This window comes from Alternaria atra, assembly GCF_907166805.1.
Source record: "Alternaria atra isolate CS162 genome assembly, contig: 25, whole genome shotgun sequence".
NCBI lineage: Eukaryota > Fungi > Ascomycota > Dothideomycetes > Pleosporales > Pleosporaceae > Alternaria > Alternaria atra.
Genome location: NW_025091323.1, coordinates 4,137,415 through 4,165,338, shown reverse-complemented (window position 1 = coordinate 4,165,338; position 27,924 = coordinate 4,137,415). Strand labels below are relative to the sequence as shown.

At 51.6% G+C, this 27,924-nt stretch overlaps 10 protein-coding genes across 10 annotated transcripts; 7 read left to right on the top strand and 3 right to left on the bottom strand.

The window, feature by feature from the left end:
- Positions 1 to 276: 276 nt before the first annotated feature.
- ALTATR162_LOCUS6461 (uncharacterized protein) lies at positions 277 to 2,667 on the bottom strand (the record flags this gene model as incomplete). The annotated part of the gene is made up of 2 exons (XM_043314083.1): positions 277 to 2,559; positions 2,611 to 2,667. The coding sequence occupies 2 exons, from the start codon at positions 2,665 to 2,667 to the stop codon at positions 277 to 279; spliced, it is 2,340 nt and encodes a 779-aa protein (XP_043170018.1).
- A 512-nt stretch (positions 2,668 to 3,179) lies between these two features.
- Positions 3,180 to 4,432, top strand: ALTATR162_LOCUS6460 (uncharacterized protein; the record flags this gene model as incomplete). Its single annotated transcript, XM_043314082.1, has 5 exons — positions 3,180 to 3,449; positions 3,499 to 3,604; positions 3,651 to 4,184; positions 4,234 to 4,306; positions 4,360 to 4,432. 5 exons carry the CDS (start codon positions 3,180 to 3,182, stop codon positions 4,430 to 4,432), a joined length of 1,056 nt encoding a protein of 351 aa, XP_043170017.1.
- Positions 4,433 to 5,255: 823 nt separating this feature from the next.
- On the top strand, positions 5,256 to 5,904 carry ALTATR162_LOCUS6459 (uncharacterized protein; the record flags this gene model as incomplete). The annotated part of the gene is made up of 3 exons (XM_043314081.1): positions 5,256 to 5,628; positions 5,684 to 5,784; positions 5,839 to 5,904. 3 exons carry the CDS (start codon positions 5,256 to 5,258, stop codon positions 5,902 to 5,904), a joined length of 540 nt encoding a protein of 179 aa, XP_043170016.1.
- Positions 5,905 to 6,563: 659 nt separating this feature from the next.
- On the top strand, positions 6,564 to 13,323 carry ALTATR162_LOCUS6458 (uncharacterized protein; the record flags this gene model as incomplete). Its single annotated transcript, XM_043314080.1, has 5 exons — positions 6,564 to 6,893; positions 6,952 to 7,568; positions 8,043 to 9,285; positions 9,896 to 10,253; positions 10,319 to 13,323. 5 exons carry the CDS (start codon positions 6,564 to 6,566, stop codon positions 13,321 to 13,323), a joined length of 5,553 nt encoding a protein of 1,850 aa, XP_043170015.1.
- A 728-nt stretch (positions 13,324 to 14,051) lies between these two features.
- ALTATR162_LOCUS6457 (uncharacterized protein) lies at positions 14,052 to 15,397 on the top strand (the record flags this gene model as incomplete). The annotated part of the gene is made up of 3 exons (XM_043314079.1): positions 14,052 to 14,492; positions 14,958 to 15,095; positions 15,140 to 15,397. 3 exons carry the CDS (start codon positions 14,052 to 14,054, stop codon positions 15,395 to 15,397), a joined length of 837 nt encoding a protein of 278 aa, XP_043170014.1.
- A 415-nt stretch (positions 15,398 to 15,812) lies between these two features.
- Positions 15,813 to 18,253, bottom strand: ALTATR162_LOCUS6456 (uncharacterized protein; the record flags this gene model as incomplete). The annotated part of the gene is made up of 7 exons (XM_043314078.1): positions 15,813 to 16,811; positions 16,859 to 17,500; positions 17,545 to 17,747; positions 17,797 to 17,943; positions 17,991 to 18,078; positions 18,132 to 18,169; positions 18,223 to 18,253. 7 exons carry the CDS (start codon positions 18,251 to 18,253, stop codon positions 15,813 to 15,815), a joined length of 2,148 nt encoding a protein of 715 aa, XP_043170013.1.
- Positions 18,254 to 18,614: 361 nt separating this feature from the next.
- ALTATR162_LOCUS6455 (uncharacterized protein) lies at positions 18,615 to 20,991 on the top strand (the record flags this gene model as incomplete). The annotated part of the gene is made up of 2 exons (XM_043314077.1): positions 18,615 to 19,852; positions 19,905 to 20,991. 2 exons carry the CDS (start codon positions 18,615 to 18,617, stop codon positions 20,989 to 20,991), a joined length of 2,325 nt encoding a protein of 774 aa, XP_043170012.1.
- A 260-nt stretch (positions 20,992 to 21,251) lies between these two features.
- On the bottom strand, positions 21,252 to 21,875 carry ALTATR162_LOCUS6454 (uncharacterized protein; the record flags this gene model as incomplete). Its single annotated transcript, XM_043314076.1, has 1 exon — positions 21,252 to 21,875. One exon carries the CDS (start codon positions 21,873 to 21,875, stop codon positions 21,252 to 21,254), a length of 624 nt encoding a protein of 207 aa, XP_043170011.1.
- Positions 21,876 to 23,491: 1,616 nt separating this feature from the next.
- On the top strand, positions 23,492 to 24,550 carry ALTATR162_LOCUS6453 (uncharacterized protein; the record flags this gene model as incomplete). The annotated part of the gene is made up of 2 exons (XM_043314075.1): positions 23,492 to 23,533; positions 23,585 to 24,550. The coding sequence occupies 2 exons, from the start codon at positions 23,492 to 23,494 to the stop codon at positions 24,548 to 24,550; spliced, it is 1,008 nt and encodes a 335-aa protein (XP_043170010.1).
- Positions 24,551 to 25,408: 858 nt separating this feature from the next.
- ALTATR162_LOCUS6452 (uncharacterized protein) lies at positions 25,409 to 26,806 on the top strand (the record flags this gene model as incomplete). The annotated part of the gene is made up of 1 exon (XM_043314074.1): positions 25,409 to 26,806. The coding sequence occupies one exon, from the start codon at positions 25,409 to 25,411 to the stop codon at positions 26,804 to 26,806; it is 1,398 nt and encodes a 465-aa protein (XP_043170009.1).
- Between the last annotated feature and the right edge of the window lie 1,118 nt (positions 26,807 to 27,924).

Sequence of the window (27,924 nt, the reverse complement as noted above, 5' to 3'; positions counted from 1 at the left end):
CTAAAAGTTTCTGCAAAGGCATATCCCAGAGAATACCTTTAGGGATCATGTTTACATGTCAAAAGGAAAAACAAGAACAAGCCTCCTAACTATGCATTTATGCCAATGTGGCGATGGGTATCATGGGGTATCAACGTCGTAATCGTCTGAAGTGACCGAACTCCATGCTATGCGCCGTAAAACAATCCAAAATAAAAAAAACGAACATTCCCAGCCCAATCCATGCAACGCAAAACAAAAAGCAAAATTCGTGTCTTCGAGTGGCGGAGAACTTGCTCATTCCAGCTCGGTAGTAGGCTGTCGGGCCAGCAGAGTAGCTGCGATACGCTTACGCGCGTCATCCATGCCATTGGTAGCAAGGACACGCTTGGGATCGTCACCACGAATGAGGATCAAAGCGTTCATGAGGGTGAAAACACCGCAGTCGCTTCCATTCAGTTGTTGTTCGCTCCGTTGAATGTTGTCTTTGTCCCATTCCTCGGGGATGAAGTGTTCACCGAGCTCCTGCTTAAGGTATTCCATCAGTTTGTCGATATACTTTTGTCCGTCAAGGCCCATGGAGTCGAAGTATTCCATAGAGCGGTCCTGGGGATAGACAGCTAGCAGACGCCAATGTCCCTTGTCACAGATGGGATAGAGGATAAGCTGAGCATCTAGGTATTGTTTGCCTTTGAGCTGGAACCTGTTTGTCCAGCGCGACGTATCGGCGGTTTGGTACCAAAAGGAAGAGAAAGCGTGAAGTGCAGGTGCCGGGCCGTTACGTTTATGTACAAAGCCCAGTTCCTTCTTCTTTGCGGCGACAAGAATGGAAAGATATTCGTTGACAATGTTGTCGTTCAACCATGCCCTTGGATCCCCATTGAACACTCGAGGCAACAGGGTCGCAAAGTCTCGAGCATAGAGCTTCTCCTCGATGACCCATTGACTTGCGTTGCGGCCGTGGTTAGTCTTCAGTGCAGCATCTTGCAGTATCTTTTCTTCTTCAGGAGAGAGTGGTGCAATCAGTGGCTTCTGTGGCGGAGGTGGTGGCGCCAAGGCAAGCTTTCTCTGCATGTCTCTCTGAAGATCCTCGAAAAGCTCTAGTGAAAGCTGAGATTCCTCGAGCGATTCATCTGGAGAGTTGAAAGCATCCACGGAGACACCGCGCCAACCACCATCCTTGGCAGGGAAATCGAATAGCGTAATCCTCGGGCTACTAGCTGCTGAAGAGCTAGGAGAAGATGCTGCCCGACTGCCGTCTGATGCGCCGCGATTGTTGTTCTGGAACACATCGTAGTAGTCCCTGATCGGACTGGAGGTAATCGTCTCTAGTGTGGAATCGAGCATTTCGCTGACTTTCTCATCAAAGTAGAAAGGTTTGCATTTAGCATCCTTTTCCCATCGTACTCCCTTCCTTCGTGGCGAAGTCGGTGCATCAAGAAGGAACGACAAATCGTTTTCGTATTCGAACTCAGGGGCTTCAGGCTCAAAGTCAAGTTTCATCAGCGAGCCATCGGTCTCTGATTGTGGTACCGATGGAGAGTTGTAGAGTTGGTGTGTGTGTGGCTCGTGGATAGGAGGTGCGTATGACAAAGTATCTGTGGAGTTAGAGGGGTCTTGGTTGACTGCCTCGGTGGGATTGGTTTTAGCTGGCTCGGTCTCGGTGGAACCTTGCTCCGTAGACTCCGTCAGAAGCGCGGCCTGTCTGCGTTTGACATCATTACCAAGCTGTCTTTTCAACAGCTGACGTCGCATAGGTGTAACCGAGGGAAGCTTGAAAGCACGCTGGCCATTGCGGCTTGAGTTGAAGATTGAGTTTGCGGATCCTAGCACTGATGGCGATGCAAAATCTGGAGAGGCATGTACAGCAGGGGACTGATGCTGCGAAAAGAGCCATGCCGGAGCTGCGTTGTCGCAAACAGGCGATTCGTATTCGTATGACGGGGGAGTCGAGCTCGCTAGTGAATCGATCTGAGGGAATTCCAAGGATACATTTATGGGAGAACCTGTTTGGGAATTGCGCGGCGGGGTTGAGGTGAGGATGTTGTCAAAGGAGAAGTCGACATCGACGTCGATAAATGTGTTTGCGTCGTCGGAGTTGTTGCCATATGTGGATGTAGTCTCCAACTCGGCGCAATCTTGTGTATTCGCTGGTGGTGACGTATATTGAATCGGTGAGTCGCGGAAATGACCAGGGCCTAGGCTGGAGTTCCACGACTGTGATGCGCGCGCCTGCCTTTGATTCTCGCGACGCGTCTGGTTTGCGCGCGCGCGCACTGAAGGTGAGGGTGTCGAGTCCTCTTCATCTGCCACGCCTGCGGCAACGAAGCGCTTCTTGCTGGAGCCAGTCGAAGAGATGATCGGGATCGCTTTGATAGTCTGCTGGCGAAGGTATCGTTCTGCGAGGCGCACCGGGAGTGAGAGCAGGTTGACAACGCTGACGGTCGCAGCCCACTTGCCGAGCGTACTGAATAGAGAAGCGCGCGGAGATATGACTTCTTCGGCGGCATTGGCGTATTCCTGCGGCCATCCACCGGGAACATGCATATACGGTACAGAGGAAGGCGTAGGGTGCTGCGACTGCCGTTGTTGTGAGCTTCATTCCAGTCAATACCTACAGCGAGCACTTACCTGCAGTTGTGGAGCGCCGAAGCCATTGGCAGTGACCACTGGCACATCCGCAGGCATGCTGGAGAGGTAGGCGCTATATGCGCGTTTTGTGGGCATTGCTGCTATTACTTGTCGCGTTGGTGGTTGCGATGCGCAATAGTGACAATAGAGTGTAGAGTGGAGAAAGGACGAGGGTCGCGGCTGCCGCACAAAGCTGCCCGCAGTAGCGCCCGCGCACAGACTTCGGCGGCAGTTCGCGCTAAATCCTCTGCGGCTTTTGGTATCCGGCGCGGATAAACATTCCTCCATGGCGGCCAACGCTTCCAAGGTCGTATGTGCCTGCGGTGCGTGGTGTTGATTCTCCCCATATTCCTGTCATAGACCCTGCTGCCGCCTTTGATATCCCCTTGTACGCCATACAGTCTCTGATCCCAATTATCCCCAGATTTCAAGTCGCTATCGCCTACCGCGTCCATTCGCGTCTTCTGCACGTCATTGGCCGAGTTTGAAGGGCAAGAACCCCTCGACAGCTCTACATCACAACAACCGATCGACCACCCCACCTACAACGATCCCGCAGCCCCGCAACCATGGATACCAACATGGAGGATGTCAAGATGCCGGAGCCCATGCAGCTGTCGTCTGCCCCTACGTCTGAGCCGACCACAATCCCCACGCTGGATGGCTGGATTGAGAGCCTCATGAGCTGCAAGCAGTTGGCCGAGAGCGACGTACAGAGACTATGCGACAAGGTATGCGACGTTGCCTCGCGCAGAAAACTGCCCAAATTGCACCTTCTGACAAGCATTGTGCTACAGGCCCGCGAGGTACTTCAGGACGAGTCCAACGTACAGCCAGTGGTACGAACCATCTCTACTGCGACTCCGATATCCGCTCACTTTAGTACAGAAATGCCCCGTCACAGTCTGCGGTGATATACATGGCCAGTTCCATGACCTGATGGAGTTGTTCAAGATCGGTGGGCCCAACCCGGACACAAACTATCTCTTCATGGGTACGTTACCTGCTTTAGCCGCATTCACTCATACTGACATCGACAGGCGACTACGTCGACCGAGGCTATTTCTCCGTCGAGACCGTGACCCTTCTGGTCGCACTCAAGATTCGATACCCCCAGCGCATCACCATCCTTCGTGGCAACCACGAGTCCCGTCAAATCACTCAAGTATACGGCTTTTACGACGAGTGTCTCCGCAAGTACGGCAACGCCAATGTTTGGAAATACTTTACAGACCTTTTCGACTACCTGCCGCTCACTGCCTTGATCGACAACCAGATCTTCTGTCTGCACGGTGGTCTCTCGCCTAGCATTGACACGCTTGACAACATCAGGGCGCTCGATCGCATACAAGAGGTGCCTCACGAGGGACCAATGTGTGACCTGCTCTGGTCCGACCCAGATGACAGGTGTGGCTGGGGAATCTCACCCCGTGGTGCAGGATACACGTTCGGTCAGGATATTTCAGAGGCCTTCAACCACAACAACGGCTTGACGCTAGTGGCACGTGCTCATCAGCTAGTCATGGAGGGGTACAATTGGTCGCAAGATAGGAATGTCGTGACCATATTCTCGGGTAAGCTACCCCCCGTTCTGGCGCTGATTGCACGACTAACATTTTACAGCACCAAACTATTGCTACAGATGCGGTAACCAGGCCGCCATCATGGAGATTGATGAGCATCTGAAGTATACCTTGTAAGTCTTCATCCTTACTGCGCATCATCGCCTTCCTCTAACACATGCCACAGCTTGCAATTCGATCCTTGCCCGCGCGCTGGCGAACCTATGGTCTCACGAAGGACCCCGGATTACTTCCTCTAAATAGGCTCTTAATCTTGGCTCCTACCGCTATCTTTGCACAGCGTTACATTTGGAGGTCATCGCTGAATACACTGTGTACGGTTGCGTTCCTGGTCACCAAAGCCGCCATGAGAAGTGGCGGGAGACGCGTGACACTGACGTGCTCGCTTGAAGTAAGGCTTTCACTGTCTAGAAGACCCCAAGAAGCCATACTAGAGAGGCGTGGGAATATTACAACAGGTTGTAATGTAGCTCGTGCACAAAATGATAATGGTAGAGACTTGATTGTAGTGCTCGATACTCCCATAAGCTTCTTCTTCGTGAAGAGATATTTGATGTTCCTGACTGATTCCTATACCTAAATTGTCATTTTTAGTATGCTATCATCGTTGCCATTTCATTTCCCTGCTTGTTCTTTCCATGTGCCCTCCTTCCTACCTCGAGTCGATTCATGCGTTGGTTTGTCGGGGACGCAACCTGGGTACATCAGAGGGTTGGGTGCATCAGCTGGAACCTATGTCTGCTCCCGAGCCTGCCTGCACGAATGCGAGGTACTTGTTCTTTGTCGCAGTACGGTCAAAAAAAGTGTTCAAAAGGTCGAAGTGTCCACAACCCCGTGATATTTTCAATTCAAATCAAGTTGCCGGATTGTGACGTAGTTAGATAACACAGTATTATAATTGAGGTCATCTCTGGCGCGAACCGTAAGATTGGTGTTCGAGGTACCTCTGGCTGAGACAGACGCGATTCAACTGGGAATATTAGCTGAGTCAGCCACCGCCGTACCTGTGCAATCGAACTTTTGTCCATCGCCAACATCTCAAGCCACACCACAGCGCCCACCATGTCTCTCACATTCTTCCGACGTCTTGCACGACCCTCGGTCCTCTCTGCAGCCTCATTCGCCCCGGCGCGATCGATACGGCCTTCCATCGCCGCCACCGCTTTCCAGAACAGCACCCCGGCTTTCCCAGTCGGCCGAACACCAGCATCGCGCGCAAACAAATGCACATTGATACAAGTCCTGCGACAAGGACGGATAGCACAAAAGGCACGAAAGCTGCGATCACCACAATTGAGGGATAGGCCGGAGCTCAAGGGCGTGTGTTTGAAAGTGGGAACAACAAAGCCGAAGAAACCAAACTCGGGCGAGAGGAAGATTGCGAGGGTCAGACTGAGTACGGGCAAAGTGATCACGGCCTATATTCCGGGAGAAGGTATGGCATGGAGGTGTAGGATTATGGGCCGACGAAAAGACTAACTCGTGTTTAGGGCACAACGTACAGCAGCATTCAGTTGTCATGGTACGGGGTGGACGAGCGCAAGATTGTCCAGGTGTGAAATACCATTTGGTAAGAGGAGCGTTGGATTTGGTAAGTCGTGCAGCTGTCAATGTCAACGAGAAAGACGACGCTAACTACTCGTAGGGTGGTGTTGGTAGCAGAATCACCTCGCGGTCCAAGTACGGAACAAAGAAGCCCAAGACGGCATAGATGAAAGCTGCGGTGGAGTGTATATGATTGTAACATACCCTAGCATCAATGGCGTTGGAATATAGAGCACTTGGAAATGCAATATGTGGTCACTCTAGTGTGCATTATATGAGAATTCGGGTGAACTATCGATGCTCGAGCCGTTGCAACGTATCAGACAAGCACCCCATCCATGATACAACCTGAACAGGTGTACCTCAGTTTTCTGTTACTTTGCAGCCTACACCTGTACTAATATAGGTATTATTTATGTTAATATACTAGCTGGAAGTCTACAATAATGATAACAATTTAGAGTTCTTCCATTATAAACTGTTGTAGGCTGCAAGGTAATAGAAGACTAAGGTACACCTATTGAGGTTTTCCTTGCATGAGGTGGACTTGTGTGTCTAGTATGGGTTCACTTCGGAGATAGAGCGGGAGTTTACCCATGTAGCTGCAGCCCGCCCGCTCGGGTCGCGTCATCCCCACGCTTCACACGGCCAACTTGCGGACCTAGCTATCCATCCGTCTTCGCGCATTTACACGACGCTTAACACAGCTGTTACCACGGACCGTGTCAACACCGACAGTTACCATGTTTCTAGTCGAGTAACTATCTAATCCCCTCAGCCTTCTAAATCGTTCTGGTTATCCTCGGATATCCGCAATCGACAGCAATGGAGACGCCAGGCGCGTTTGCCAACGCGACTTCTTTCTTGCCGTCGCCAGCGGACTTGCTCATGGCACTACCGCGCCTGTTCTCTAAAGCCAGTTCTCTTGGCGATATGATGCGCTCGGGTGGGAGCGTTATTGCGGAACCAACAGCCAACCTGACTAACAGCACCATGACAACTACGACCCCAGGCTTTGTACAGGAATCCATTGCTGCTGCGGCTTCTTCGGCGGCTACGCTTGAGGGCGATATGACTGTATGGCAAGCCTTGAGGAATGTAGCCGCCTGGTTCAGCTACATAACTTCCAAATGGGCCATTGCAACCTTCGCCATTGTAAGCTTGGACTCTCCCACTCTACATCGGTCTCCTCTTACTAAATCTATGTTCACAGGCAATCATCCTCAATAGGACTCATTTCTATGGAAACAGCCGCGTTCCACTCTCTTTCGACCGCCTTTACCTTCGTTTCGCCCTTTACATCATGCCCCTAATCCTGTTCCTCTATCAAACCCATGGCATCCTACGAGCCATACGATGCCAAACATCCCCAGGTTGGTCCAATATGCAATACGGAGCAAACGGACGGCAGCTGGACACAGACTTCGGCGGCGAAGGCGGTTATCTGTGGCAAGTCGCATCGGCAATGCTCTTCTGGGAGACTACCGAGGAATCGTGCCGAGCTGCAAACATGCTACCCGTGGATCCATCCACCACACGACCCTCTGGGTCACTAGCGCTTCTATGGCCCATGTTCGTGACCCTAGGGTTCGGTCAGTTTGTCGATACCCTAGCCTGCGCCCTGCAAGGAAGACGCCCGATTCAGGAAGTCGGAATGACCATTTTTGAACATTCGCTCGCATTTGCAGAGGCAGAGGCTGTGGTAACCAAACCGCTGGCGGTCGATTCAACACGCTTCTTCAAACCAAAGTCTGTCTTCACCCCAGACGGCACCTCCCTCATGATTCCCAGGTCGAAGCTTTCCAAGATGGCCAATGTACCGCCGGAAGTGTTATTAATATCCCTCATTTCTAGTGTAAGCCACTTCATAAGCAACTTGTTAGCAATTGCTGGGGTGCGCTCGAGATGGCGATTAGTGACGACTACCATGTGTGGGCTAGCATACATGTCAGCTTTCGCCTGGAGTTGTATCCGTCTCACCAGGATGGTCACTGATCCAGACCACTATGTGGGCATCTTGAGGTTTCCCACAGTATGTATCATCGGGTTCATTCCACACCTGCTGATACTTGTGGGGATCGCAGTATGCGCACTAATATACGTATTGGCTTTCCTTGTCACCGTATTATCCCCGCCTGCAGGACACACCGAAAATTTATCATTGAGAGAAAGATTCTCATTGGCATATGGTAATTTACATGCCAACATTCATCTATCCTCGATTACGCCGTTAACGATTAACTGGCATGAAGACTTTTACACCACGATACTCAAAGTAGGCTACGTCATTCTAACCTCGGCTAGTGAAGCCGTGTTCCTCAATGAGGGAACCAAGGTCAATGTTCACGCAATGACATGGCTTGAAAAACAGAGATTACAGGAACTGCTCGCTCGACGGAGGAAAACTCGGGAGACGATCACCGGCATCCCATCCGAGCTCAGGAACGATACATTCGCGCATGGGATTGAGGTAGTTGATGAGCTTAGTGATGTTAGAACGGATACATCATCGTCAGGCTATGCAAAAGAACGCAAGACGCGAGGTGTTACCTCCACAGATTCTTCTAATGCTATAGGACAGAATGACCCCGCCCTTCAGCAGCGCAGTCGCTATCTCCAAACGTACCAATTCTTCTTCCGTATATCGAAGTTGATCATCCTTAGCCTTGCAAGGATTACGGACTGGGCTTTGACAAAAATGGGAATTAGCTACCGGCCTAGATGGCTACGACGTACTGTGGGGCTCCATATTGATGATGATGATGACAAGATGTATACTTCAGCAGCCGGCACAGGGCGATACCAGAACCAAACAATGTCGTCAAAAGAGTCATGGCTTACCATGGATGACCGGACTCGAGTCCGTCAGGATCGAGAATTCGACGTTGAGTTGTTCGCGAAGGAGAGACTTCGACAGAGTGGCTTTCACTCCGAACCAGATGCTGAGGACTCTGAAGATCGTCTCAATGACTACCTGTATTCTTGGTGGCGCAACGGCAGTCTCTGGAACGAGGTTGATAACAGCAGGGACTATGTTGTTCCGCAAGACGACGACACTACTAGCGTAGTATCATATGCTACGACAACAGACAACGACGAATGGTCAGACATGGACGATGGACAAAGGACACCTACGTATGCCACATACCAGCGGAGCCGGGAAGAAACACCTTTAGCGGACGACACAATGGATTTCTCCCGTCTTTCTCAACTCCTAGATCCAAAGACTAGAGAGGATCGGGAGGAGGCCAAGCTGCTGTCACGGCACCTTCAGAGCTCGAATATCATGACACGCTCGCAGTATCGCAGGGCTCTTGAGCGCGAAGAAACCAAGATCCTGACAACATCGCGCTACAAAATGGGCGATAGCGTCCACATGTCTCCAGAAGAAGAGGAGCAGCTTCTGGAAGATCTTATTCTCAGTCGTCGGAGCGCAACTGTACCGCAGGGCGCGAGCAATGCTGGCAGCTGGGACACGGGAGCAGAAGGTATGGGCTCGGAGGGACCACAGTGCGTAGTTTGCCAAATGTCACCAAGAACAGTACTGGTATGGCCGTGTGGATGCTTGAGCTTGTGCGATGATTGTCGAGTGGGGTTGGCTTCGAAGAACTATACTGCGTGTGTATGCTGCAGGACGAATGTGGCTGCATACTCACGGCTGTATGTGCCTTGAGTATGATTGTTTGCACACGGGCTGGCGTTTTGCTCTTGTTTGCATGTATGTATGTATGATTCTGTATATGATGGTCAGTTGCTTCGGAACTTATCGGAATGCGCCAACTATAGTGAGATACTAAACGGTACTCGTGACGTTTCTGAGTGCTAAATGCGCAAGTAATAGTGGGTCTGTTGATGCGATTTGCCAGTGCCATCTCTGTTGCTACCCCACGTTCGCAGCTTCCGTCTGGGAGTGGCGATCGTCATATCAATCACTCACATTTCTTATCTTGGCAACCGTAGACCGAGTCATCAACTTCGCCCTCCGAAATCCGTCCTCACACCAACACCACGAAGCCATACATCCTCGCGCACGCATCCATTCACCTTGACTGAGCACTGCCAATAAGCTCGGTCGACTGCCCTCATCCACGAACCCTTCCCACAATTTTATGCAGCCAGAGCCTACAAACGTATTACAAAACGTTTCCCACCAACAGACCTTTCCCGACACCGCCACCGTCTCCCAGCATGGACAGCGCCGTAGCGATGACTTGCAGGACTCTCTGCAGCCTCACTCCGGTGAGCTGTGGGAAGAGCCTGGGCCACCATCGGATAGACGCACATGCGATGCGACGCGTTCAGACGAGGCCAGCAACGGAACCGTCGACGCTGTGGAGTCAGACGGACTGAAGCGCAACGCGTCTCCCTCACTGCCACCGAGGGATAAGATTACTGAATATGAGAATGCGCTGAAGACTTCACCGCGAAAGCCTGCTGATGGGCCCCTCTTCGAGATTATCAAGAGCAACAAGAAGCCTAGCGATAAGAATTCTCCTATCACGAAGCTGCCCAATGGTGTGTACAAATGCCTCAAAGACTGGCAATATGTGAACACCTGAATATGAGCTGACCTTGCGTAGAGGTCTTGATCCACGCTATTGCCCACCTGTCGCCAAACGACCTTGCCGCCGTTTCCCTTGTCTCTCGCCGCTTCCACGATGTAGTCACTACCCCACACGCCTGGCAGGTGGCCTTTGGTCGCTATTTTCCTGGCCCGCATTCGCTCGAAGATGCCGCATTCCGTTCAGCGCTCGAGGGCAATGGCTTAGTCGTGCGGTCAGAAAAGAGACGCTTCACTAGGCTCACAGCATTGGCTTCGTGGAGGAGCGAGTACATTCTGCGTACCAGACTGCTGCGGTCGCTAGTTAGGGGCAAGCCTGTGCAAGTTCCTTCAACCCCGTCCCGCGCCGCTCAGATGCAGACAGTCACCCCAATGATAACCTATGATGCCAAGACGTATACCATTATCAATCACCTACAGGCCACGTTTGGGTCTGGTCTGAATAAGAAGATGCCGCGCTTCATTCATGGTGCAGACGATATCGGTATGGTAACCAGCAGCGATCCAATGACTGGCAAGGTCGATCCATGGGGACAGAGCGACCCCCACTTTTACGGTCAATTTTCAGAACGCTTTCCTGGTGTCGCCGAGTGGGGATTAGGCTCGGGGGAGGTCGTCGGGCGGCCCAATGTAATGGACATATCGCAGCCGTATGGCATGATCTACGGCCAGGGCTGTCCAGAAGGCTCGTGTTACTACCGTTCCCTCGAGGAAATGCGTGGTCGCTTCATAGCTGAACCCAGCGACTTCACTTTGCCAGAGGCTGGTATACCAAAGCTAGGCATCGATGGCGGCGCCATCTGCAGCGTTTGGATCGCCAAGTCGAGCACAATCCCAACGCTCTCGGAAGGTTTGATCGGAATGATGATGGGCTCTGCAGCTGGTGTCGTCAGCGCCTGTAGCATTGGCACAGATGGTCTTCGTTCATCTCGTGTACAGCGTGGCGAGTTGACTGCGCGCTGGGTTCTTAGTCCAGGCGTACCCATCATCGCTATCGCCGTGGATGAGCAATACTCAGCTAAGCGCTATGCCCAGAACCGCATCTGGGCGGTCGCTCTGAATGCTCTTGGCGAGATTTTCTATCTAACCAAGTTCCCAATCCGCAGCCAGGCTCCCAAGGGCGACATTGAGCAGTACTCGGAATATCTGGGCTGGCTCACTGGTCGCAGTGTCTACTGGAATCTGGTAGAGCCTAGCCGACGTACTGCAAGGCCAGATCCGTACAGCGACGCCGATGTTGACGGTAGCTATTCGCCCAGAACATCATGGGATGGGATGTGCTTAAGCAAGGATCAAATCATTGCGGAGACAAAAGAAATACAACAATTCATCCGCAAGCAACCGAAGCATTTCCGAAAGGCCTGCCTTGGATGGGATATGCGTCGAAGACTTGAGGTCGACTTTGCCGGCGATGACGGCAATTATGCTGGAGAGGCCATGGTCGTCTTCGAATGTGGGCTTGAAGAAGGAGATGTCACTGACGTCAAACGCTTCACCCGATGTAAGACTAACGGCCAAGAAAAAAGTACTGGCCCCTCGAGTCACATTTTGACGACTCAGCCCGTGCAGACTACATCTTTGTTCGGTGGCACAGGCATGGGAATCCTAGATTCTGGAAGGACTTCTCCTCGCGGGCGCAGTTCTTCATATATGTCGACTGCAAGTTCACCGGATCGAGCAAGCCTATTCGAAGAGTGGAGGTGTTCCAAACTCACTTTCGGCGGCTTTAAGAGCACCCGACTTACTACCACTACATTGGACGTTTCTACTTTCGCCACTTTAACCCTGTCTGAAGACCCCGCGCTCGGTTTCTCGACCTCCTCCACTGCTTCCTCGCCCTATGCTTCACCCATGTCTGTTGCAAGTCAGCCGGCATCTCCATCTGACATTCCTGGTCAGCGCGCAAGATTCCTAGCTGCTGGCACCAAGTCAGGTGTAGTGCTAGTTTGGGATGTCCGGGCGCCCATATCGCGCTCGTCCGAGTATATAAACAACATCGATCCTGTCCGGATCGTCTACACTGATTCGCCAGAGATATCATGCTTGGCTGTCACCTCCCTTTATCTTGTAGCTGGTGGAAACGATGGTCTGGTACAAGCATGGGATCCACTGGCCTCGAGTATGTCGCCTATCACAACACTTCACTCTCGGCATGCGTCGCGTGCCCGTAGACAACTTGTACAGGCCCAAGCCTCCGTCCAAGGAGTCGGCATCAACATGTTTGCTGCTGGTGCTGTATGCCTGGATCCTGATCCCACCGTCTTGCGAGGCGCAGTATCGCTTGGCAACCAACTTCGATTCTGGAGTTACAGCTCATCTGCCGCCGATCAGTACAGGAGCAGCAAACGTAGGCTTCGACGAGCCGAGCGTGGAAGTAATAACACTACAGAGCGCTTTGCTGGCACGGGCAGAGTCAACTTGAAGAACTACATCGCCAACGAGCAGTCTGAGTTAGAGCGTGATAGGCAAGAGCGTCACAAGCAGGCCGAGCGTTTGGCTGGTCGTTTTGGTACAGAGCTGTTGAGCGAGGACGAAGCTTTGGCATATGCCGCGATGCTTTCCCAAGAGACTATGGAGGCGGAAGAATTGCGCCGCATTGAGCGAGAGAGCAGTGCCTTCAGCAGTGATACTGTAACGCCAGAGCCGAGTATCCGGGCTCAGCCTTCGCCACCTGCCATCAAGGACGATGAAGAACTGGATGCCGAAATTGCTGAAGCCATCCGCCTTTCTCTCAACGATAGCTCGGGCGCTGGCATGTATGAACCCGCCTCAACGTCACCTCCCGCGTTCGATATTCCGATCAAGTATGCCAAAGGCAAAAGGTCTCTGCCATCACGTTCTCAAGGCAACACCCCTGGGAAGGGCAAGGCCACTGCTGGATCGAGCAACGAGAGCGAGATGTCAGATTTAGAGTTTGCCATGCAGTTAAGTCTTGCTGAAGAGCAGAGTCGGAAGGATGCTGAAGACGCCTTCCCACCGCTTAGTCCAGCAGCTGGTAGTAAGGGTAAAGGGAGGATGTGGTAATGTGGTTTGTCGGCCAGCTGGCTTGTGTTGGGCGTGTTTGTTTCTTCCATTTCCCTTCAGCGTTCCTGCGCTTCATAACTCTTGGATGTTGTATCTTCTCACTTCGTCGCTTCGAGAAACACAGTACACAGATACCCAGTGTTACCTTGACTTGCTCCGTTGCACCATGATCTCGCCATTCTAGGTTCGAGAACGGGGCGAACGGATCATCTGTACGCGTGCGCTTAGCTAGATATGCTTATTGGTTGTAGTAGATGACTTTAGTATTTTTGTTCTTAAGACACATGTTTAGAACAGTTTTATCATCCCTTCCCAACCACGACCTGACTTATTGGCACTTGACTGTTTCTTCATTATCCGCTCTCAATGCGGTTAGTCTGGGCGCCTTACCGCTCAGACCCCTGACTCTTGCCAGGCTCCAACGGCGACATTGTGTTCCTCTTCCACACAGTACTAAACATAGAGTAACTTCGAACAATTTCTTGTTCGGGAGAGTCAGAAATCTACGAAGTAATCTGAGACTCAACGGCACGCACTACGAGATCTTTTTCAACAAACAGTCAGAGTCCTTGGCATATACATTTCCTTGCAAGATCTCGTCAGCGTGCCACGTCCTCGAGGCAACGAGAACGGGTTCCGAGAGCCTTCCTTCCAGGTTCTGATATGCTCCATAAATATCTCATCAATCTCACAGGAGCGCGAAGCCTTGTTCTACATCAACACTAAACATGGCTGGACTATCAATCACATCAGTATTACTGTCCCCTATCAATAAGCTCCGTGGGAAATCAAATCCATACGAGAAGTCCCATCATGCCAACAGCCTCCCTCACCCCACAAATACACCCACCAGTGACGATCTTCTCGCTGAAGCACGTCAAGCGGCCGGTCGTGATCCCGTGACTGGACAACGAACACCCAGCGCCGCAAGCAAAAAAGCGAGGAAGCAACAACCGTCTTTGGAGCAACAGCAGCAAGCGGCAGCAGAACAAAAGGCGGCGTTCCTTGCTTGGGCAGCAAAACATCCACAGGCGGCTGGGCGACCATATGAGAGCTATGAGGCTTTTGTGCAAGAGATGGTAGCAAAGCGGACTGGAAATTTTGAGCCGCAGGGTGGGACAGAATACTATGCGCCTGAAAGGAGGGTGGAGGAGTACTACTTGACGGGCGTAAGGGATTAGACTGCTGGCATGAGCTGGGCTTTTCTTCTTCTTTTTTTGGTACTTGATTGCGACAGTATATGATTGCTGGAACGTCGCGAATGACATGTAATGACGTGGTCTGTTGGGCAGGCGGTGAGCTTGTGACAAACGAAACTTGGAAGGTGCAGTCGTAGCTAAACACGACCCGTAATCAGCGATGCCTGATAGTATCTTCCCCAGCTTCGTCCACACCTCATGTCTTCTCTTCTCATCTCTCTCTCACACTACGTAAAGTGAACTCACACCTATCCTGCAATCCTCTACAGTTCCCTCGGAGAATTCGTCACTATGGGTTCAGTGATGCTGCAGCACCTACCCTCGGCATGGCACGTCGACCAAGCCATCGTGCGTTTTCCTCCTTCCTCACTCTACCACGGCCATAAGTCCTCTGCAAGAGCCAGCTCTGAACTCTCTCACTCTAACATGACCTAGCTCAGCGAAGAGGTTCGTATAGTGTGCCTCCGATTCGGCAACGACTACACACCCGAATGCATGGACATGGACGAGAAGCTGTACAAAATCGTAGACGCAGTCAAAGACTGGGTTGTCATCTACGTAGTCGACAACAAGGTAGGTGCCGCTTCCCTCACCTATTCTGTCGTCTCAAAATGTAGCTAATGCGGATGCTACAACAGCAAGTTCCCGACTTCAACGCCATGTATGAAATCTATGACCCTTGTACAGTCATGTTCTTCTGGCGCAACAAACACATGCAAGTCGATTTCGGCACGGGCAATAACAACAAGATCAACTTCCCTATTGGCACGAAGCAGGAGCTCATCGATATATTGGAGACGGTGTACAAGGGAGCGAGCAAGGGGAAGGGGCTTGTTGTTAGTCCTAGGGATTACTCCACGAAATGGGCATACTAGTCTGGAGCTAGGTGATAGCATGACAACAGAAGAGGAAGCCTGATCTTGGGTCATTCGGGTGGAGTAAGACTAATACTGAAATTACGGCAGATGGTATGAGGAGGCACACATATCCTAAATGGTCCACCATCCAAAAAGTCTGACGAGAGTAGTATTGCGGTGATGAAATAATACTTTTCAAACGAGCTGTCTATCAAAAGGCATCCTTGCCTCCCGTCTATAACCCCAACAGCAAAGCGATTAGGCCTGGGATTATCGCCAGACAAATCTTGTGCAAGCCGTCCAACGCCATACCTGCTATGCAGTATGTCCCGCAAAGAGAGCAAATGTAGCAATATCAATGCTCGCTATGAACAAAGCAAAACAACGCCAAAAAGGTATGCACCACCCTAGCAAGAAATGTTAACAAGCCTGACTAATGTTTCGAGGAAAACAAATGCAACTTCTTCTTCTTCTTTTCCTTGCCTTCTTTCTCCTCTTTACCAGGCTTCGTGCTGCTTTGTGACGACGACGGGCTGTGCTTTTGCGGTTGGGCGTTAAGATTGATGGCACCTAGAGCGGCTGTTGGGGGCTTCGGACCAGCGACTCTGGGTCCTGATGGCAGACCTCCAGACATGGGAGGTTTTGTGCCAGCGGGAGGTGGTGCCGGCTTTGGTGGCTCAGGCTTCTCGAACAGATGTGCTGGAGCTTTTGGTTGTGGTTGATCGATGGGTAAATGCAGATTCCGGCGGTTTTGACTGAGATCGCCAACTTGGCGGAGGAAGAGTTGCGGCTTCATCATGTGTGAGGTGACGAGGAAGACGTCTCTTGAGGTTTTGTTCGAGACGTCGTAGCAGGCCCGGGCTTCGGAGTAAGTTGCGCCACCAGCCACGAATACAATAACGCGTTGACGAGGCTCGGCACTGGCGAGTCGCGACTTGGCCCATGTCGGTTTCGCAGAGCGAAGGGACGCAGGCGCAGCATTGTCTTGCGCCATGCTGGCAGCATCGTCCGGCGACATCTTAGTGAAAGGAAAGACATCCTGGGGCAGACTGCCGCGAATGTGCTCTTCTAGCATGTCCTGTAACGCGGGGCTGAACCTGGACAGACCGTAGTCTTCAGCATTTGGGGGCGGTGCTGCTTTAGGGGGGAATAGTGGTGGTGGAGCATCTCTTTTCTCTTTCAACTGTCTGGCGACTCGCGCCCCAAGGAGGTCAAGGTTACGAACGACTTCGCCGTCAGTGGGCGGCAGCTGTGCGTGGAAGAGGAGCTTCTGGAGGTCGGCTGGTAGTATTCCGTTCTTAAAGAGTACGTAGAGCGCAACAAGACGTAGTCGGTCAGCTGGCGTTATCTCCTCATCGTCTAGTGTGCGCACGATCTGATCAGTCATGTTCTTCGGCTTCCGATAGTCTTCATCGAGACCGGTAGCCAGGCACTGACAAGGTTAGCAACAATTGCGACTTGATGATGATTGAGACTCACCTGCTCCACTGAGGCCAGGTCCGGAAGTTTGTGCTTCTGGAATATCTCCATGCATTTCTGCGCCATAGTGAGATGTAAGGAGTAGGCCTCCTTCATCTCCTGGAACTGCGGCAATCCAGCGATCATATCCTTGATTGCATTCAATCCATTCATGCCGGCAGCGTTTTGGGCGTCTTGGTTGGTGAAATGGGGGTTGTCGGCGATGAACTTTTGGAAATCGCTGATCAGCTTGTCGAGAGTGTCCTTCATGTGCCGATGGCGATTCTCGACCCATATCTTGTCCTTGTCAGATATCTCCATGTCCTTTTCCTCAGCGCCTGGATCTTCCTCGTTGACAATTGTGCGGTACGTTACTTTGTCGCTGTCTTGTATAGGGAGCAGATCCATGGCCATTGCTTGGTATGTGAACTCATGAAGAAAGGGTGCCATGAGGTCCATGGACCGATCGGTGATGTAGAGGGCACCGCGGGGTCGGTTCGATTGTGGAGGGAAGTCTTGGTTGAACTGCGCGTACATGTCTAGCTTGTCTTGGACGAAGCGGGCAAGATGGGAGCACAAGACACTAGCCTCGTGGGTTGGAGTTCGCGGTCGGTAGTAGCGGATGATGGGGTATTCGCCCAGCGCGACGCAGATTCCAGTTATCTGGTTCGTTAGCAAACGCACTTTGGGGAAGGAGTAGTGCCTACTCTTTCTGCAATGTCCTCCATGTGCCGTACCACAAGGTTGTTGCACTCGGGGTGGTAGAGGATGGGGAAGCTCCAGGGGTCTTTGAAGGTGATGAGGTGTGATTCTTGAGGATGGAAGTCGAGGTGTACTGTTCGGAAGCTCCGAATCTGTTCGCGTGCCATCTGCGACCGGTCTATGCGCTCCTTGAGGTGTGGTGGTAGCACTGTGCGCATTAGCCAGAGCTTGAGAGGGTTGGAGTAGTGCCCTCGTACATGTTGTCCATATCAGGAAGAAGCCCCTGTATCTCCGCTGGTCGAATTCGGCCATCATGCAGTCGACGATGTGCGGCTTGGGTGTGATGATGTATATGGCGTCCATGTCGCGTATCGTCTGCCGCCGGTCTTCGATGCGCTCGATGTCTGCGAGGTCAGAAACCGGTGGCCGGGTAGGGTACAGAGTCGCGTACTTGTAATGTTGAGGTTGAGGATATCATCTTCTTTGACCACGTTGTTGATGAGCTTTTGGCTGTCCTCGTCCACAATGAGTATCTTCCACTACGCACGAGTCGTTAGCGAGGCGTAGGCGCAGAGTTGGGGGGGTTGCATACGTCGCCGCGAGTCGTCTGCTTGATCGAGTTGAGAATGACTATGTGTCCTGTCAGCAGCCGTCTCCCCTGGGCGCCCAAGGTGTCCACGTACGTTCTCGCTGGATATCTATCATGGACGCCATGTTGGCGGGGTATGGCAGCCAATGCCGCCGAAAGGGGACGCGTTGGTGAAGGCTAGAGCTGTGTCACGGTAGAGGGCAGAGGGTGCGTGTTCAGCAGCACTGTGTGGACGCGGCGGGCGTGGTGTTGGGCTGAGTGGTGGGTGTGGGGAGCGCGTCGCAGCTAGAGGTGGTGTCGCAAGGTTGCGGCGGCGGTCCCTTGCCCGCCGGAGGTCTCTAGCAGATGCTTGGCCCAACTTTTTGTTCGACATGACATCGTCGACCCGAATACTGCTGCCGTCCTTCTTTTGCTACAGGCGCATGGCGCTTTGACTGTTGTATTCTCCTTGCCCGCACTACACCCACGTCCCTACCCACTACTGGTATGCCTCTACTGCCAGCGCGGCGGAACTCGCTGTGTCTCATTTGCTCTTTCGCCGCCCGCTCACGTTCGCTTCCCCCACGCCTCCTCCCCCGGATCCAAGTCGCACAAAGATCAGACCCCGCTGGCGGCAGGGCCTACTTCAACCCTCTCCAACAAAAGAACCCCTTTCGATCAGGAGGCTCCAAACCACGTACGCCTGCGTTCCACGTAGTTCGTGATAAACTCGACAAACTACGGAAAGAATTTGAGAAGCCGGAATTCCTAGAGAGCCTCCAGTTAAGCCCTGGAGAGTTCGATAAAGAATGGCGTACCTTCGAGCGGTCCATCAACCTATGGATCAAGCAGGCCACGCCCGAGTTGGTGAGTCTGGTGAATGAGGCACAACGGAAAAAGGCCACGCTCGAGACGAGACTACGATACCTGTTCTATGCGCAGGCATGTGGTGGACGCTTCACTACGGCCGAGTTGGAGAATCAGAAGGAGGTAGCGGATCTGCGCTATCCGGCCGAATGGTACCCAGCGACACGAGAGATCACACGAACGATACACATGCACGTTGGGCCGACCAATTCTGGCAAGACATACCACGCTCTGAAGCGCCTGGAAGAAGTGGATTCGGGCATCTATCTTGGTCCACTACGTCTGCTTGCCCATGAGGTCTACACTCGTCTGAATGCCAAGGGAAAGCCATGCGCTCTGGTTACTGGAGAGGAGCAGCGCATGCCTGAGGGCAGTCGTGCCAACATGTACAGTTGTACTGTTGAAATGGCTCCGCTGAACACCAGATTTGACGTAGCTGTTATCGACGAGATACAGATGATCAGTCACAAAGAGCGAGGGTGGGCGTGGACACAGGCTTTCATGGGCCTACAAGCCAAGGAGATCCATCTGTGCGGAGAAGCGCGGACAGTGCCGCTGATGCGCGAGCTCTGTGCTCTTGTTGGCGACAAAGTACATGTACACGAATACGAGCGTCTGACGCCACTCCAGGTGCAACCTCAGAGTTTGAAAGGGAACCTCAACAACCTAGAGAAGGGTGACTGCATTGTTGCCTTTACCGTCCTGGGTATCCATGCTCTACGCCGAGAGGTTGAGAAGAAGACAGGGAAGAAGTGCGCTATTGTATACGGAAGTTTGCCACCCGAGACAAGAGCTCAACAAGCACGTTTGTTCAACGACCCAGATAACGACTATGATTTCCTCGTAGCTAGTGACGCCATTGGTATGGGCCTAAATCTGTAAGTAACGTCCACTCCTGACCCAAAGTAGCCGGGGGGCTGACTAGTGCAGTGCTATCAAGCGTGTTATATTCGAATCTACCATCAAAAGCAACGGCATCCAATACATGCCCTTGCAAATCTCTGAAATCAAGCAAATCGCCGGTCGTGCTGGTCGTTACAAGACCGCTCATCAAGCAGTTACTACCGACTCCGAACAAGCTTCGATTGCTGACGGCGCTGTTGATCCCACCATTGGCTTAGATGACAAGCAGCCCGATACTATCGAGGCAGATAAGCCCGAAGAGAAGACTATAGGATGGGTTACTACACTCGACCAGGTCGATCACGCCAACTTGAGATTGGGCATGAAGCGTGAACCCGAAGATATCACGTCAGCCGGCCTCTTTCCTCCATCTCTCATCGTTGAGCGATTCGCAAACTACTTTCCCCCAGGTACACCATTCAGTTACATAATGCTCCGTCTGCATGAGATCTCCGAGATACACCCTCGATTCCATCTCTGTGCGCTAAAGGACCAACTGGCGATTGCTGACGTCATTCATACTGTCAAGAATTTGAGTATTCAAGACCGTATCATGATTTGTGCAGCGCCCATCAACATGCGCGATCCGGGCGAAAGAAACTTTTTGCGCCAACTCGCTGCATGTATTGCAGAAGGCAAATCAGGTAGCCTATTGGACCTTGACACTCTCCCACTTGGCATCATGGACCAGCCTCCTTCAGGCGAGCGCAAATACCTCTACGAACTGGAGCAACTGCATAAGATGCTTGTATGCTATCTATGGTTGAGCTACCGGTTCCCCAATGTCTTCACCACCAGGTCTCTTGCCAACTATACAAAGAAGCTTGTTGAGGATCAAATCGAAAAGACGCTCACCGATTTCTCGTTCATCGAACAAGCGAGGATGCGGATGAAGAACACCAGGGAACAAGCAAGAAAGACCATGGTTGTGGAGCCTGAGGATGTGAGTCAAGTGGACGGTCCCCAGGTAGCAACGTTGAAGCGTCAAATTCCTGCACCTCCTGGTATGCCAGAAGAAGCAAAGGACATCCTTAACGATCCGGAGTTGGCCTCCGATATGCCAGCAACCACGGATGAAGCGATGCGAAACGAGACTTTACAATCCAGTGCCTAGATGGTTATTGTATGAATGTATGTATGACGTATTGTATTGTATATTCTGGGTAAACCTGTAGAAAATGTTCTGTCTAGTCATGAATGGGTTGGAACACCTAACATTGATAATTAAACTGTACCCTAGAGGTACTCGCTAAGGTTTTACATTAGCCTGTATTATATTAGAACTTACTGGATACCTTTAGGTCGTAGTTTGCTTACGTACAAATTAAAAAGAACGAGCATCTTCGTATATGACCATGTCCACATCCCAGGCATCTACGCACTCCCACCAATCCACTCAGCCCCTCCATTGGCTGCGACTACACTCCCACTAACCCACCTACTCTTATCACTGACCAGAAACCCCACCACATCCGCTATATCCTCCGCCTGTCCCAATCTCCCTCCCTCAACAACCTTGACCTTTGGTAGCCTCTGCTCCTTCAACGCCTGCACAGCTTCAGGGGGATATGATCGGAGACCGGGTGTATCCGTCAACCCTACCGACACTGCGTTCACGGTTGTTCCTGGAAAACTGTGTGGCAACTCGATAGCCCAAGAACGCACGAGCGCCTCCATAGCGGCACGCGTAGCGTTGAATAACCCAGATCCAGGGGAAGGGTCTCGCACGCGATCTGAAGAGATGAAAACGACTCGGCTGTGTGGGGCGAAGAGTTCTTGACGAACCAGATTTTCCATGACAACAATGGGCCAGTGTAGGTTTCCTGTTAGTGAGTGGCTGATGTCTGCTTCGCTTGCGCTGCCTATTCTAGGGCGAGTGTTGAATGATGCGTTGAAGATGAGTATGTTGAGTTTCTTGCCCGGGAAATGATTCGTGAAGCCTGTCAGGAGAGTTCCGATAGAGGGGAGAGATCTGATGTCTGCGGCTACGCCTCGCATGGTTGGGACTTCGTTGTCAGTGGAAGCGTAGAGGCTGCGGACGGTGGTTGAGAGGGTGCAAAGTTGTGGGCAGATTCGGGGGACGAGTAGGTTCCTAGGATGGAACAACCGCGTGTTGCAAGAGAGAGGGATATTGCGCGGCCGATGCCTCTTGAGGCACCGCTTACATTTGGGTTAGATGTTATTCTCCAGGTCTGTATGCGAGTTGATGTAGAGCATGTTGAAATCAAGAAGTAGACGGACATGTATGATGTGACATTGGAATGGAACAAGGTTCCGTCAAGGACAACAAGTCATAAGAGAGGGCTAATTAGAAGCAGATTTTGGATGCATAAGAAAACGTAGGTGTAGAAATATATGCCTTACGTGACAATGGCAACCTTGCCCTTGAGATCCTGCTCCTGGAGTTTTGGCGCAGGTGGTATGTAATCCGCCATGTCGAAACTCACGGGCCTATCGTAAATATAAAGTGTAGGGTACAGATACGATGGAGATGCAGTTCTTGATGTTGTTATACGACTATATGCAATGTTGTTGTGTCACATGTAGTCGCACGAGATGGGTTGGAGCTTGCGGCAACAGGCGCAGGCTACGTCATCACCAAGCTGGACTGTTCCTTATAGAGCCAACACCATAATTCGGTACTGATTACCAAAGTATGATTCCAGAGGTATCAGTAATACGACAGAGCGTAAACTAAGACAAACCAAATGAAGCACCTGTCGATTCGCACTCGCCAAACCCACGTTTGCCAAGAAAACCTTGGAAGCCTCACCTGCCAGTCTTCAGCCTTGGAGGTCCTTCGTCTTGCACATGACACCAGGCGACCTATCATGTAATAGCACGTTTTGAGGCAACATATATTTGCATCTCAGCTGCGCGACTGGAGGGCAAGGGTGAGTGGTGTATAAGATGCGGGCTCTTCGCATAAAAGTCCACCTGCAGTCTCATCGCCATCAAGCACTCGCACATCATAATTTAGTCCTACCAAAAGAGCCAATATGCCAAACAGGATAGGTTGCACGCACGTATCCACTCGCCTGCTGACCTAACATTCTAAAGTCTGATATAAAAGTCGGCTGGTTCGTGACTCTGTATCGTACAAGCATTTGCAAGGGCGAAGCCATGGTTATGAAGGTTCCGAACACTTATTTGGGCGAGTCTCGGCATATGATCGATGGAGGGCTGTTCGTAAGTTGGGAGGATATCGAGACGTGGCGACCACCTAACATGTCGACGGCGACGTATATGGGGTTGGAATAGTAAGCATTGAGACGTGCAGCGAATACGTCATAGCTGGTTTGATGTGTGGTGAGACTTGGAATAACAGGTGCGGGCCGATGACCGTCGAAATAGCATTTGGTTGTAATTGTGATGAATCCCATGTGAGGTCTCTGCGAAAGCGGTATCGATAAGTGAAGGGGAGCGCCCGACTCATGGAAAGGGGGCTAGCGCAAGATGAGCACATGGGCCAATTTCCCAGAGCCGGGCGCATCCGTCATCAATCAGCCTCTTTCACTCTCAACGTCGTCTCCCTACCTAACGCGCAAAGTCACAGTCTTAATAAGAGTATAGCTGAATACACGTGGAGATTCACTCCGCGACCAACAGCCACGATGATGGCGCCTTCACACATCCTGGAGATTCCCAGGCCCAAGGTAGGTCGAGAAACAACACCCACCTAAACAGCCTAAAACACGTGCTGCAAGATGGACGAGACTGACTCTGGCTCGCAGACGTTCCTCCAGAAAATGTCGCTTCGCACAGGGGCAGAAATCATCACCTTCCTACAAGTCATCAACAAAGCCTCTGGCGTCTATGGCCTCCTCGCGCTGCTCACGGGGGCCAAAATCGACGGCTGGCAGCTGTCCATGTACCTTTATTCGACTTTCGCGCTCATCGCTACGACGTTCCTGTACAAGCACATCCGGTTACAAAGTCCTTTTGAGTCGGTACTACTGGCGCATCTGTATGCGCTTGACTCGGTCATCAACGCGTTGTACACAGCCTTCTTCGGCATCGCATGGTTCTACACACTCGCCGCACACCCGGATGAGGGTGCCGGGCTATCTCCGGGCATGAAGGACAACGCCGGCTTCACAAGTCCCAAGCACAACGTTACAAAGGTCGATATTGTCGCCGAGCCGACCGAAGGCATGCAAGCCGGCCAACACGCTGTAGCAGTCGGACAGGGCACTGATGGTGGTGCGGGGCTCGGCAACGCCGTTTTCCAGAGTGGAAGCATCATGTCCATTTCCCTCATCTCCGGTTTCTGGGCCCTTCGCGTCTACTTCGTCTTCATTATGCTGGCTTTTGCTCGCCAGTGCCTCCGTCAACACATCGCTGCCAACGCCTCCTCCGCTGCATGGTACAACTCGAACAACATGCAAACGTCCGCAAACGACCTTGCCGAAAACCCATTTGCAGAAGGCAAAGAAGAGGGCAGCGGCTGGAAGGGCAAACTCGGACGAGTCATGCTCAGCGGCTCACCCAAATACTGGCTTGGTGCTGATGCTGGCGAGGGCGAGGACTGGATGCGTAGCCTGGGCGGCAAATTCAAGAAGAGCACACAGCTCGACCAACCCGTTGGTTTCAACGAGCGCGAACGGAGGCGGAGAGCTGGAACCGGTCCGCCAGTACCGCAGCTCAAGCTGAACCCTGAGCTGCCCAAATAGGCCGTTTTTCAAGAAGATACTGGGTCTGCTTGGTGCAGATGAGGAGAGGGACGATTGACGACAGAGCCAGAAGTTGTAATGACATGATCTAGGGTTGCGCATTCACGAGCCAGAAGCGCATGTGTACTATATACATCTATTATTTGGGCGTACATCAGACATGCATCGCATGACAGCGAAGCATATCGAAGCTACCACTTTTCTTTCGCATAGCATAGCATTTACTATCTGCCATTCGATCTAATATTCACAAGAATAACGAGAACATTTTCTCGTCAAACCTGCTCTCTCTCTCTCTCTCTGACTCATCCGGCACTAAATCTAACACGTTATGAGGGCAGGAGTGGCGGCGCAGATGAGCGCTTACAAGCATGACCCCACCACACCCACGTTGCCAACGTTGCACTAAGCCCCGTGTCGTTTAGTGCAACGCGTCAGGTGAATGACCGGCCTGTCTCACCACATCGCCGGACATGTCTCTGGACCCTGACACCGGCAGATGGTAGGCATGTGCCCTGGACTAGACGTGCCAAGTGCGTTGCGTGCCACTGTCATGCCCCATTAGAAACGGCGGCTGGATGACATGTCGTGCATCGGCGGGCGACGGGCAAGTGCATTGATAAGGGGATGCAGTGGCCGCGCGCAAGACGGCGTCGAACTTGTAACGGCTATGTCGGTACCTTTTTGACGTGTTCTATGACTAAATCTTTTTCTTAGATTATTTGCTGGCACATTTTGTTTATAGCTTATCTGGTACTCCTTGGGTGTTTGTGGCACTGAATCGTTGATCTCAGCCTCACAGTTCGCTACTTTTGTACCACTTAAAAGGACAACGAAAGGATAAACACAATCGCAACTATGGGTATCTTCCGTCGTTCGATGAGCTCTAGCTCTTCACGATCATCACGTCCTTCGACTATCAACTCATCTGCATCCGGCACCGCAAGCTCAAGGACGAGCATAGACTCTACTCTCGAAGAATACGAAATTGCAGATTCTCTGGCTACAATTAAGCAATTACCAACGTCATCGCCAAAGGCTCCGATACTTAGTCTCCCACTCGAACTTGTCCAGCAAATCAGCACCTACCTCGACACTGCTTCCGCAGCAGCCTTCTGTCTGTCCAGTCGATACATCTACTACGCTCTCGGCACTGAAGCTCTTTCTCGCCATGTCGAGGGGAGCAAGAACCGTTTTGAAAAGAGAAAGACCATCGAAGCCGTAGTAGAGCGTGCCTTTCCTGGTCAATGGTTTTGCGCTTGGTGCGATAAATTCCACGCCTGGAGTGCTGAGGATGGACCAAAGAACCAACAGCAAACAGGGAAGAAAAAAGATTGTGCAGACTTCAATAGTTACTTGAATGCTGGAGACGGATACAAACTACGCTATCATCATGTTCGACTGGCCATCAACGGTGCTTTGTGGGGAGAAGAACACGGCATCCCCCTTTCTGCGTTCACTTACGAGAAGAAAGAAATGGCGCGGATCTCTAGAACACCCGTCCCCACTAAACTCAGTCTCTCCGCCAGGATAATACAAGGCCATTTCCTGTTACACAGCTCCTACGCAATCATCCTTCCCACTTTCACAACGAGGAATCGTAACCTCTTGAAGTCGCTTTGGCCTCTCCTTCCACATATCGTTACCGGCCACCGCGACACACCAAACGGTCACACCGGTCTCATGGCCGCCATTGATAACGTGATTCGCCGAGGTTGGAAGTACCAGTTTACGCAGAACTGCTCGACCTGTGCGACGGATTGGAGTGTGACTACCCAGGACTTTTCGCATGCAACTGGTGGACAGGTTAGATTGGTGGTGCAGAGCTGGAGGGATCTGGGCACGGGGAGGACGCCATTCGAGACAGGCTGGAGGGCGCATGGCGTAGGAAGTTGTGCTGAGGGTAGCGGGGCTAACACTTGTCTCGTAAGACTTACCAGTCTACCTGCGGGAACTGTTAGACGCGCGTTTGAGGCTGCGGGTGTGGACGATGCAGCAGAAGATGCAGATACAGGCGATGTGGCCGCAAAGAATACGTCCAAGTCGCGTATCTATCGGTCGTTCATGAAGAGGACTATGTCGGAAGAAGACGATGGTGAAATTAGACGGTCCAGTGCAAGACCGCGCTATTGGCGTACACGAGAAGAGAATGAAGAAGTGGCGCGGAAATATGAAGAGGATAGACGAGATGTTGCGAGAAGTGTTGCTGAAGAGCTAGTCAGACTTGATGCTCAGCGTGGTAGAGGGCTATTCTAGATATGTATATAAGTTCTTACATTTACTCACAATTGCTTGCGCACACATGATTGCTATTACCACTTTTAGTGTGTTGCAATCATCTAATTCGTCACCATAATCTTTTGGATACAGCGCATGTATAAAGGCGCAAAGGGTCTGGTTAAGAGAACGCGAGTTCCTCTAGGGACGTACCAAAGGATTTGTATGGACAGCGAAGACAACAAACGGGTCTACTGGCTTTCTGTGTAGCTTAGGATCGTACAGGCGACTATTGGACCCAATTTTCGAACGGAGGTGACTGGGATCGTGAACAGTGGTAGCCGCAAGAAAAACCTTAGACACACAGAAACATTCTTCGTTGATTGTCCTCGCTCTGCCCTTCCGCACAACACCTGGAAAACATCAACACTCCACGCTCAAGACCGATACTGTCGCAGGCGATATAGCGCCAGGTTGTCAACGTTACACCAAACCCTGTTGCAAATCGCAATCTTCGCTAAATCTACGCTATAAGATGTGCTAAAACGCTGTGTTCTACTAGATGTTCTGTAGCTATAGCTAAGGTTAGTATCCCTACAAGGACTACATACAAGACACACACTTTACCTTTTACGAGTATATAGACAGTAAGCGCTATCTCGTTCGTTGGCCACATAGAGGATTCAGTAACTAAAAACAAGGAAGGCACTAGTATGCAGCAACTCGTAAGGAGCAGTAACCACAGTACAGGTTTAATACCATTGGCGACTCCTTTCGTACCAGGTTCAAGATTCGAAGCTTCAACCATCGACCAGAACAGCTCCAACCGGCCCAATGTCGTAAGAGTGCGGCAATCGGGAGGGAAGCGAGATAGAGGGAGATGGCGTTGATATTTGACACTGACCTGAAGTGCAAGATGTAGAAGTCATGGGTCGTACGTCACATATGGTGTTCGAAGAGCAAACACGGATATGGCAATTTTGAATGAGTAAGAAGGAACTACGCTAGTCTTCTTGTGCGCTAGCCGACTTACCCCTTCCTGCCCCCTACTTTTGGAAACAACATTGACATCCTCATTCCTCTCGTCACGCGCAAAAGTACCCACTGTCATGTGCATCATGGTATTTCTTGTACGCTACAATACATGTCTTCTCAAC